We start from the raw sequence: 11,918 nt of genomic DNA on the forward strand, positions 1-11,918 counted from the left end.
TTGGCTTCGCTGCACGAGATTTCGGGAGCTTTTAAGAAGAAATACTCGGACTGGACGAAGAAAACTCTCTCGTTCTTTACATCACGCTGAAAGCGGTCTGAGACAAGGATGTCATTCACAGGTGTTTGATAGCTGGTGTTTTTTCTCTCTTTTCTACGCTCCTCGTTTTCTCTTCAGGGAAGAGGTCCACTGTGAGTGCGCGTGTGCTTTGAGACTTGGTACGGGTCCTCTGCCTTTTATGTCCCTCGGTGAGTTCCTTGTCTCCATGTGATTTCTGTCAGCTTCTGTCAGCTAGCATCTTGTGTTTTCAAATCTTTTGCTGAGACGAGAAGAAAACACGCCTCCAGTGTCTATCTGTACAGTAGAAGAAGTTCCAGGAGGGCCGGGAATCCCCGCCGATCTACCTCGTTATCCATTCCCCTGATGTGTTGCTCCTCGTCTTTTCTTTCTCCTTCTCTTCCTTGTTTTCAATCTTACCGGTGAGAAGCTAGGGTGGGTGGAAGGAGAATCTGTCTTCTCCGTAGATTTCTTCTTTCTCACTCCATCGTACAGAACATCTGTCTTTCACTTTCTTTTTCTTCGCTGTTTACTCCACACCTTCTCTTCCAAAAGAGACTCCGTCCCCTCCTTCGTTTTGGATGCGTTCACCGCTTCATTCGTTTCCTTGTCGTGGCCGTTCCGTGACTTAGGTCGGCTGAGCTACACTACAAAGACTTTTGAACCTCCCCCGCCGATCCTTGTTTCAGAACAGCCGTTCTTCTTCTCTCCTCCACCCTCGTAACAACGTGCCATTGTTTCCTCCATCGTTTTCGTTACAACTTAGTCTTTTCGCCTCTCTCAAGCTCCTTCTTTCCTTCTGTCTCACAATCTCTCTCCGTCACTTTACTGGCCCGTTACATCACACGGTGGTCTGGAGGGTAAAAAGATGTATATGAGTGATTCTTCTCTTTCTTCATTTCTTGGCGTGTCTCCCCCGTTCATCTCGTAAACCTTCTTTCCCTTGGCTGTAACTTCGTATCGTAAGAACGAAGTCTCAAACTTTACACAAGCACACAGAGGGATATCTTTTCTTGTTACGTTAAGCAGCGTTGCAAACTAGCTGTCCATGAAAGACTTGAGGGCAAGCAAGACGGAGAGAGTTCTATGTGGACCCGTATTTCAGGCTTGAAGGTTTCCAAGGTCATATGAAGAGAGAGCCATCAGGAATCCTTGTCCTCTTTATACATGCGGGGAGAAGTTTTCTCTTCTCCTTCTTCCTAAGTGAGAGAGAAGTGAAGAATTCCTGAGGTACTGTAGATTCTCCAAGAAAGACTAGGGAACCTTCTTCGAGATTGGTTCTCTCCGTCTCATGTTTTCTCCGCTGACTTCTCCTGGTCTTGTCTTGAGGAAGGAACAAGAGGAGAAGTTCCCCTAGTCTAGGAAAGAGAAGAGACATCCAATGGGAAAGAAAAGAGAAGAGAGAAATGGTGGTCGGGGAGATTCTTCCCCTCCATCTCCACTTAGGGCTGAACATCTGCATTGTGCGACAGAAGACCAAAGAGAAGAAGAGGAAGACGACGACGATGACGAGGTTGTCATTAAAGAACAAGAGAGAGAGAAAAAAAGTTTCTTGAGGAGGAAGGGGGCAAAGAAGGCTTCTCATCAAGAGTTTCTCTCCGTTCTTTCTCCGTATCATCTTGAGTCGTCTTCTTCTAGTTCACGTCGATCTCCGCGCATTTTCACTAGCAGTCGAGTGCGGTGTCTTCCTTTTTCTTCCTCTTTTGTCGCTCTTCATCTTCTTTGTTTCCTTGTGTGTTTCTCCTGTTGTTCTCCTCTCTACACACAAGGTGACCGTGATACCATGGGAGAAGAAACCTCTTCTTCTTCATTCTCTCTCGATTTTCTTCCTTCGCCTTCCCTCTTCTCCTCTCTCCCATCTCTCTTAGCATCATCTTTCTCGGCTTCGTTTTCTCCACTCTCTTCTGTCGTTACTTCATCTTCTTCTTCACAACAACACCACACGTCTCCTTCCTCATCTTCTTTGCAATCTTCTTTCGGTCATCTTTCATCTATTCTATGGCCTACCATCCATGAGGCTAATACAGCGGATGCTGCAGGGGGTGATAACTTTGAGAGAGAGAAACAGAGGAGTTTCTTGTCTTCATTCGTCTCTTTCTTTTCCTCAGCTGTCCGAAGCGGGGAACAGGAATGGGCTTCTTCTGCACCCGATAAGGCGGATGAAATAGCTAGAACCTCTTCTTCTCCCGTCCCAGAAAGATCAGACTTGTCCATTCTTTTGTCGTCTATCGGACTTCCTTCCTATGATATCTTTTCCTATCTCAATCTGTCCTCACCGTTTTCTTTCTTCTTTCATCCATCTTTCTCATGGGTGTGGAGTGTCTCTTCCTTATCTTTTCTTTGTTTGAAGGTCTTGGGTTTCGTCTCCTCTGCAACTGCATGCATTGCACGCAGTTTCCTTAGCATCATTTGGAGCATTCCTTGTTCTCTCTTCTCCTTCTTCTATTCGTGGGTTTCCCTTCGCTGTCTCTGCGCCCTGGCAGCTACTCTCGGGGTCTGTGCTTGGGCGTATTTGGATCTCACGAACATGTCAAGAGTCAACCTCTACTTCTCTGGAACTTTCATGCGAGCTACCCTACAACAGTAAGATCTTCGACGGGGAGATGAGGGACAGCCATAGAGACAGTCGACACATCTCTGTAGAACATCTAGCTGTCCGGTGGGAGCAACAGTGTGAGACTCGGTTTATTCCTTTTTAATGCATTTACGATCCTGAATGTCTCGGTCTATTTCCGGCAGTGTGTAACCGAGGGACTGCTCTTAACGACAAGATAGGAAAGTTTGTCTCTTCATTTTGTCTGTGAAGATCTCGTGTATACCCCTACAATCCTTATGTCTAGCGACTGAGCTAGATTGCACGTTCATCAGACTCTCCGTCTGTCCAGTCTTGCTACCGTTGCTGACGTCTCTTGTCTCTGTCGGAGACGCGTGTTCACGGGTCCAGACAGTGTACGTATAGATACGTATACGCACGACCTATGTTGCGGCTGCGTTATATCGAGAACAGGATATGCTCGTAGGTGAAGACGTTTCTCCGTATATAGCTATGTTATAGCGAATTTAGTCGGTCTCTATGGCAGAAGTGAAGAGGTGGTTGTGGAGCTGGTGTCTAGGAGTCGTCCTGTGTCTACCGCACTGTATTCACACACCTATGAATAGACTGGACAAGCCAGCCGCGGTAAAGACCTGGATCTACTTGACTTGCCCTATAGCTCCGTTCGAGAGATGATGTTCTCTTGCTTTTCAGGTGTGAGTTTCCCCGGAGATCGTATCGTCCTCCTTTCTTCATTTTTGCTACTCCGCTTCAGCATCTCTTTCTCTTCTTAAGCACGCAGGTGCCCGCCCCTGTCAAGGCCAGAGAGACCGCTGTGTCTCGTGGAGAAGAAAAGGCATTGGGATCTCTAAAAGGAAAGTGGCATAGCACGAATATACTCTCGTCACTATGTAGCTATACTTCTTTCTTTTCTAGGGTGTGTCTCCGATGCCTTCTATGGATCGTCTACCAGATCCCGCCTCTTCTCTGTCCGCATCGCCATCGCTCAACTCCCCCAGAAGATCGCTCATTACCTTCCTCTGACGCAGTCTCTTCGCGTCTTTTTCTTTCTGTACTTCGGTACATCGCGCATGTACTCCGCCGACTAGGTCTTTTTGCGAATCTCCCTCGACGACCACTCTTGAAACCTCACAGGCAACTTCTCCAGCATCCTCTAACAGGTGCAGTGTCTGTGATCGATTGGTTTGTCCTTCCGACTCTTCCTATTGCCGCGGCATCTGCAGTGCGTCGGAAACGAGAGGCTGAGATGCGACTCTCTCAGACCATGCAACGGTCGAGGCCAGGGGATACAAGAATCCCTCTGGACGCCCCCCGTACGTCCTCATCTGCTGCTCTACCAACAAGTCAGAAGCGCAACGGTGGCGGACCTTCTCCGAGTCCGCGACCATGGACAGCTAGAGACTCTGAGCGCTCCTCAGAAGCTCTTCTGTCTTCTACGAGCACCCAGGAGTTTCCTAAGAGGGCTTACGGTCGCGGTATTGTCGACTCGAAGAGTTACCTCTCCCCGGAAGCAGGAGGCCTATGGCCTGGTCGTAGAGAAGCACCTAAAGGGACGCAGGGAGGAGAACAACATCGTCAGCTCTCCTCTCCCGCCCCCGAAACTACCGTCGAGTCATCTGCAGGTGATGTTGGAGAGTATAGTCCCTACATTCATTTTCGTGGGCTTCTCTTCATTGTCGGAGATGAATTCTTGATGGGACTCGGAGGTTCAAGCGATACTTATCCCGCGTTCTTCGAAAAGGGAGCAACAGCAGAGACCAAGGAATCGGCAGGGAATGATAATAACTTCAGCAACGAGCGGAGTAAGATGTCAGACATCCGTGAGAGGTTAAGAAGACGTGATGAACACAGTCTGAGCACGTCTCAGAAGGGAAGGAGTAACATAAAGACAAGTGAGCTAGACAACGCTTCCGAACAGGATTGTGAACCTGTGTGTTCTGTCCAGAGTGCGTCGATTGTCGATGCTGCTATTCGTGCAGGGTTTGTGTGCTGTGTTCTTCGTCTCAGTGCGCATTATGCATCTGCATCTGTTCAGTTGCTTCCACCTGGGGAAAGTGAGGGGGGGGGCAAAGTCCATGAACAAACGAAAAGCCACAGATCTGAGAAAGAGGAAGACAGTTCACGTCTAGTGGAAAGGGCGAGGTCCAATCTGTCTCTAGACAGTAGAGACAAGGACGGAAAAAGAGAGCAGAACGATGATATAACAGAAGGGGAGCCCCCAATGAGGGAGAAAGAAACTGTCCAAGCCTCAAAAGCATCTCACCATTTTGGTACAGGGAATACAGCTGGAGAGAACCGAGAGAAGAATGCCGAGGAGGGCGAGGTTGGCAAAAACCGAGAGCTCCAAGCAGCAGATTTCTCATCAGAAGGAGAAGACCGGGGGGATAGTCTCCTCGGGACATCTCCGTTGCTCATGTGCGGCAGTGGTGCCTTAGCAGAAGACCCAGCAGAAGAGCTACGGGTAGGACATTCGTACCTCAGTAAAGAAACGATATTAATGAAGATAGTTCTTGCGACCATAGGGTCCATGGGAGTTTCTGTCTGTATGGACAGTGCGGTTTCGCCGACTGTTCAGGAATTCTCCTTTTTTTGTGTGTTCATCTGTTCCCTTTTTGGAGTTGCATGCAGTTTCGTTTCAAGCACCAAAATATAGATACAGCTGGAGTTCCTCGCCCTAAACAAGTGAACTGCCAACTACGGCAGGGCTTCTGTCGTAGGTTGCGACGGTTTCCTGTGCTTCTCCACTTCGATCTGTAAGACGTGTATATCGTATGCTTGTGTTGGCTTGTTAACAGCCTTTCGTCTTCCAAGGCGCGAAGATCGTGCGAGCCTTGCGTGGCTCTTCCGTCTACTCCTCTGTAATTTTCTCGCTTACTGACGGATACGCTAGTCATATTCTTCCCGTTGACCGACATAAGAAACCAGCATACCGCCTCCGGTAGTTGTGGCTGCCGTCACTCAGTTGGTAGAGTTTCACTTTCCTTGCCCGTAGGTGCTCTCCTTCCCTTCGTTTAGCATTTTTGTGTTCTTTTAAGGAGCCGAGGGCTTTTGTTTTCTGTTTGAGGTGGCGTAGTCTGAGAAGAAAAAGAAAGTTGAGTGAAAAGCTGTGGAGACTACTAACTCGGGTGTTTCCTTTGTTTGCTGCATGTTCGTTTCGCAGCTCGTGATATCCTATGTGCACAGCCTTTGTCCGCATCTACCCAAAGCGGCTATTGGGTTATCGGTAGGTGCCAATACTCTTCTCCGTCTTCTTGCTCCTTCTCCTGCTCGGCCGTCATCTTCTCCGCCTTTACTTTCAAATCCAACTTCGCCTCTTGTCAATCCCCGGGGTTACGAAAGTACTTATGGACTGGGACCTTCTCAGGGCTTGTGTCCTCCTCCCCTCATTAGGCTTCAGCCCACCCTATGCCCGCCTGCATGCTGTGGCTGTTGTCAAGGAAATTCTCCCTTGTCTTGTCTAACTTCTCTGACAGCGTGCATCCATAGGAAAGAGGAAGCTGAGAGGGAAAAGAGGGGGAAGAGGAATTTGTGGAGAGGAAACTTTCTCCGAACAAGCAAAAGCAACCTAGGCCAAAAGACGACAGAAGGGGATGGTAATGAGATTCAACTTCGCGACAAAAAGGAAAGGAATCAAAAGTCGATAGGCAAGTCAGATCTTAAGACGAAGAACCGCGGAGAACGGATAGAGAAGACCTCCGATACAGGCGTAAGTTTGGTACGAGCGAAGTCTGATGTTCTCCGAGAAAAGTCGATAGATGACTTGCTACCTGAGATGGATGAGACCGCTAGCTGGGGAAGCAGAATAAGAGCGACCACGAAGAACCCCGAGACGCGGGTACTTTCGAGAGGAGATAGCGACGCGGTAGAGAACCCAGCAACAGAGGAAATCGGGAATAGAGAGGAAGGGGATATGGCTCCAGTGCAGCAGACGGACAGGGGTGCTTCACTAAAAGAAGACAAGATAACGACGGCAGGCAAGAAACGTGCTGAAGAACAGAACGACAGTTTACTAGGAGGTGGGGGTTGTGCGAATGAGAGGAGAAGAGGAGAGGACAGAAACAAGGACTATTTCACTGGACAATCGAGAGAGGAGTCAGGAGAGAGAGAGATCCAAGGCTGTCAAGAGAGAATACATCTCTCTGAGCAGTTGAATCAACTGGAGGGAGTCCCCCGTAGCGAAGGCGGAGAAGGAGAACTGCCTTGTTTCTCTCGCGGAAGAGACGAAGGGGGAGGGGGAAAGGAGCATAATGGGCACCTTGAAGGAAATCAGGGAACCTTCGACAGTGACAGGAGAGACGACATTCGTCCTCCATTGCATGGCGTGCACGGGGTCAGCGAGGCTGTGGCTGGGCGAGAGATTACCGATCAAAGCCATATTCGTGTCCAAGGGACTGTTCAAGGCTCCAGTCGGCGGACTCTGCGAAGCAGCGGAAGTACAGGACAAGCAAGCCGATACAGTTCATGTGGATCTTCTTCATATCTTCAAAGGACTCCGGGGCTTCCTTTCCCCCATGTTCTGCCCTCTCGCCTGCACTCCTCCTCGGTGTCTCCTAATCCTCCCGTTTCTACACGTGGCAGTACTCAGTCCGAAGACAATGAGGACACAGGACTGCGACCGAACGGGGAAAGAGGGTCTCCAGGAGTCTCCTCCTCTTCCCTGACGTCGAGCACCGTGCTTTCCCAAGCAGGGTCGACTGCCCTGAGTTATTTTGGAGCTCTGTGGGGCCTAGGACGGGCGTTTCACCAGGCGACAGAAAAAGCCGTCACGTGTAGCAACGAAAATACTCGTGACCTTCATACGGTGATGCCGTTTCTCCCTGGTGGAGGTGCCTCACAATCCACGGCTCAAAGAGGACGAGCAGAGGGTTGTGTAGATGGCACAGCACATACGCAGCCGTCGCATCCATTGGCCGAGATGAATTTCGAGACATCCGCAAGACTGGTTGCAGTGGGAGGGCACGGAAGGATCAACAGTCCTGCGGCAGTGGAGGAGGATATAGGGGCAGTCATTAGAGCAGCTGTTTGTGTATGTCCCTTACTGGAAATGCATAGATGTAGTAGAAGAAGAAACCTTGTATTCAATGGCTTGTTTGATCGTCTGAACTTCGAGACTCTCTGTTCGCAGTCCCTCATACCTTGGATGCAAGCGGTTTCCAGCGCGCTTTCAGAGAACTGGAGTTCGAGGACGACTCTGAGCCGTGCCGACGGAGACGAGCTGCCCAATGAGATGGCAGGCTCTGGAGAAGACACAAAGAAGGCTCCTGGATTCGCAGAGATGCCAGGGGAAAAGGAGACCTCAGCCTGTGGACCCGAGACCCCAAGACATTCTGGGGCAAGTGATGACAAACTCGGTGCTGAGGAGCTGGAAATCCAGGGTCTCCACAAACATATCAACCGGGGAAATGTGGAACGGGAGGGCTACGTTCGAGGAAGGTGCCGAGTCGATTCAAAAGACGAGACTGCTGGTCTAGAGAGGGAGATAGAGCATGCGACGGAGGAGGGGAGGGAGAATCAACGCGGACTGGAGACCCGCGGAGAAGTGTTAGGCGAAAAAGCATCTTCTGTTTCGGAAGAAAAGAGCTTGCTATCTTGTCCGCAAACGGTGAAAGAAACAAGGCTGCAAGATGTCCTGTCTTCTTCGGACAGAGCTTCCGCCGATCAGGAGAAAGAAACAAAAACGGATAAAGACTCGTCTCCTCAGGGAAATGTCTGTACTAACAACGGATTTGGCACGAAGCTAGAAGATTTTCCATATGAGCAACAGCTGTCCTTCCGGCCGCCGCGTGAGAGGCGAGCTGAAGTACGGGGCTCGCCTGGAAGAGGCGAGATAGATAATTTTGCTTTCAGAAGGTGTTCGCCTCAGTTTCCCGTGTGGCTATGCTGTCCTTGTGCTGTCCAGCGCTGGATAGCTGAGTACGTACGAAGTCTTCTGGTGGGTGACTCTCCTTTGAAGACTGACTTCCCTGTTTCTGGTGCTCTGACAAACTCGCTGCCCTCGCACGGTGAGGAGAGGCGACTCGCAACAGAAGGCGCCTGCGGGGAACGAAGAGTCGGAGACGGCTTTGTACCACAGGTTTTTCTGAGTAAGATCCCCAACAGGTTGTTCTGTCACACGCCAGGAGCAGGTGTAACGCGACCCTTAGCGGCTTGTCGAAACAGCTACGAGCTCGATTGCTGGCTCTCCAGGCACTGTTTCCGTATAGGCTGGGTGCCCGGCAAGACCTACCCGGCAATCCGCGGAGTTTCAAGGACGGGTTCTACGCTTGAAGAACAAGGCAGAAAACAACAGCCGAAGAACGCCGCACTTTCATGGCAAGAAGGTGGCCAGGCGGGCTACACAGTTTCCAGTGTCTTCGATGTCCCGGGCAGACGCAGCGAGAGTAAGAAAGCGAGGAAAGACGTACACAAAAGCTCGGCTAAGCGAGAAGAGGTAAACGGATCACCAGGGCAATTGCATGAAGACATGAGTCATGGAGAACGCGAAGTGTATGTCATGGGAGGAGATCGTAGACGAGCTGCTGGTTACGCCGGGTGGGAAGTCCGACCCAGGTTTCCAAATGGTGTTACCGATCTATATGAGGAGGCTGCTGCCGGGGGAGCCCGGCTCGACAACGTACCCGTACCAGTTCTCATTGTTATGTCTATGGATGATCCTATCAGCGATTTCAAGGGTGTCGATATCTTTGCTTGCTGCAGGTGAGGCTGATCACTTTAGAGAACACTAAGGGGGATATATGTGTAGAAAACACAACGGTGCGGTTGCCGAGAATACAGCGTGTGAGATGGCGCAGACAGACACGAAGGCAAAAAAAAGCCTTTTCGCCAAGTATCATCCGTCTCACCATTGTCCTTCCAGGCCGCTTTCCCGCAGCGCCTTCCATGTGAAACATGGAACTGCCGTGTTCGGTTGTCATTAAGCCGCTACTAAACAAGCAACTAAGATGTGTTTTCCCAGGGCAGGCTAAGTGGGAAGCAGTAGGCGTATCTTGTTACACGTAGAGCCTCCACCGACTCCACCCACCAGCACAGCAACTATCGGCGGTATGACGTTGGGAATGATACGTCTTCGGAGGACGTCGCAGCATTGTCGAGAGCTTCTTACCCACAGGGCCCTAGCGTCACAGCCATCCCCGACTGACCCTTGTCCCGCACTGCCTGCTTCGCTGATCGAATTCAATTGCTCGGATGTCAGCCATCGTAGTTGCTGCGCTCGCAGCATGTCCAGACGTGTCCAAAAAGAAGGACAGGGAAGTTCTCGTTAAGACCAGTCAGTGTAGAGACGATGTGTGTGTGGCCTCATCCGTACTCTTGTCTACTCTTTCTTGCTGTGTCTCTTCCTGCCTTAGGAACCCTAATGTGGCCTTTGCCATCACACAAACCGGCTCCCACTGTGCTTTCCTAGCAGGTAAGCTTCAAGAAGAAGCGACTGGATGGTGCGTCGTCACGCAAGACTCGTGTCGAGGTATGCCGAGTTTGGGAAGGTCTGTCATAACAGAATAAGGATTCCGTCGAGAAGCGGGTCATTTCACCAATTTGGCTGTTGTCTCACATTAACTTAACACTGTCAAATTACTTGAAGACCGCGAAGGCCTTCGGTCTGCTAAACACAAGACGATTGCCACTATGCCATTATTCATACAAATACGGTTTAGGACTCATGTGGGTGTACCTGAATGGCTGTTTCTTATCCCGTACAGCAGTCAAAGTCAATTCGGCTTCCCTGTTTACTCCTTCCACAAGGCTGGAAACTGCAGCGGGAGCGAGTGCCGTTGTCACACTTCTCTCACGTTTCCATGGCCGTACGTTCTTCTTGGCCTTAGGCGTTCGTGCTTCTTTGTTCAGCTCGAGTCTTGTTTTTTATGTCCTCTTCTCACCATGGATTCCCATAGAGTAAAATCTCGCTGGCTGGCGTCGGCGTCACCCCCCAGCCGATAGTTGCCGCTGAGCATGAAGCTAGAGTGCTGCAGGACTTTAGCCGTAGTCCGCCGGAAACCACGCAGTTCGTGATGCAAACCACGGAGTCCGTATTGCATCTGCTTGGTCATTTGGGTTGGGAAGTTGCACCGGAATCCTGGACTTCCTTGGTGCCAGGACAAGGCTGCCGGTTTGCTTCCTCCAGCAATCCATACAGAAGCAACCTGATGCTGTTGTTAGGCATGCTGTCCGTTCACCGGTGAGGTTTCTCGGATCGAAGATAAAGGACTCCGCGTATGTATCTGTCTTCGAGCATTCAGTCGTCAGCTCAGCACTCTTCGAACGAATCTCTACATAGAGATGCTATTCATTTGTGCGGAAGTGCGCCTATCCGCCTAGTCGGCCCGCTCTCCCGGGTCTACAACCAGGCCAGCCCAGCCACTGAGACACGCTTTCTGATTCTCTCATAGGAACGAAGCCGCGGGTCTGGTTCGCCCGTGCAGCTGTGGAGTTCCTCACTAAAGCGTTATCCACTTGCTGCTGGCCGTCACGCACGCGACACGGAGATGGAGGAGACAAAAAGGCGACACGAAGCTCCGGCCGGGGGTCAGCAGGACAGCAAGACCCGGAGTTCATCAAGACAAAAGGTCGGAAGTAGAGTTGCCGGTAATTCCACCGAAAGCACTCGTCTTTTGGTCCCTTTTTAGCGGCACGGCCATCCCGCTTCGGGGATTCTTTTGTGCGTTGCTTTAGACCAAAGTGTTGGAGGCACACGCCGTCATTACGAGCGAGTACAGACACTGTAACGTAGCGTCGTATAGGTTTTCATGCTCCGGTGCTTCCGCACAGACAAGAACAATTTCTGCAATGATTATAGAGCCACGATGTCCTTCCACGGCTGCGGGTTTTTTTATGTCGAACCACGGAAGAACGCCCTCGAGTGATGCTGTGAAAGAAGCTTCTCGAGTGGGTTGCATATGTGTGTAATGAAGCCAACCTGGTTCCCGGGTCCGCACGTTGTTTTCGTCACACTTCTAAAGAAAGAACTCTTTTTGTATGGAAGGTGAAACGACCAGGACGTGTTCCCGTGCTTCTCAGCAACGGTGAAAAACTCTCGAAGCAGCGAGCTGAAGGAACGCCATACTCGAACGCGCACGCGGGAAGCAGGACTTCCCGTTGTTCTGGTTTTCGTCCGAGCAAACGGTGGGTGAATGGCTCACGGCTCGCACAGCAGGCCGGCTGTTCAACTACAGGTATTGGTTAGAGGCGAGGAAGCTGACCAGAGCTTGTAGTCCTCCTATGGTAACGCCCCCAGGCCTCCGATACTGCTTTTTGAAAAAGAACGGGGAAGGCTAAGGCTCCTGTGTTCTTTCTCGAAAAGCAGTGCTGGCAC

At 50.7% G+C, this 11,918-nt stretch overlaps 1 protein-coding gene across 1 annotated transcript; it reads left to right on the forward strand.

The window, feature by feature from the left end:
- Positions 1 to 44: 44 nt before the first annotated feature.
- Positions 45 to 11,655, forward strand: CSUI_005959 (uncharacterized protein). The gene is made up of 5 exons (XM_068066124.1): positions 45 to 2,640; positions 3,305 to 5,072; positions 5,772 to 9,307; positions 9,958 to 10,016; positions 10,996 to 11,655. The coding sequence occupies exons 1-5, from the start codon at positions 1,439 to 1,441 to the stop codon at positions 11,181 to 11,183; spliced, it is 6,753 nt and encodes a 2,250-aa protein (XP_067921896.1). The 5' UTR covers positions 45 to 1,438; the 3' UTR covers positions 11,184 to 11,655.
- Positions 11,656 to 11,918: the final 263 nt, after the last annotated feature.

The sequence above is a fragment of the Cystoisospora suis genome, assembly GCF_002600585.1.
Source record: "Cystoisospora suis strain Wien I chromosome Unknown contig_2965, whole genome shotgun sequence".
In the NCBI taxonomy this organism is placed as follows: domain Eukaryota; phylum Apicomplexa; class Conoidasida; order Eucoccidiorida; family Sarcocystidae; genus Cystoisospora; species Cystoisospora suis.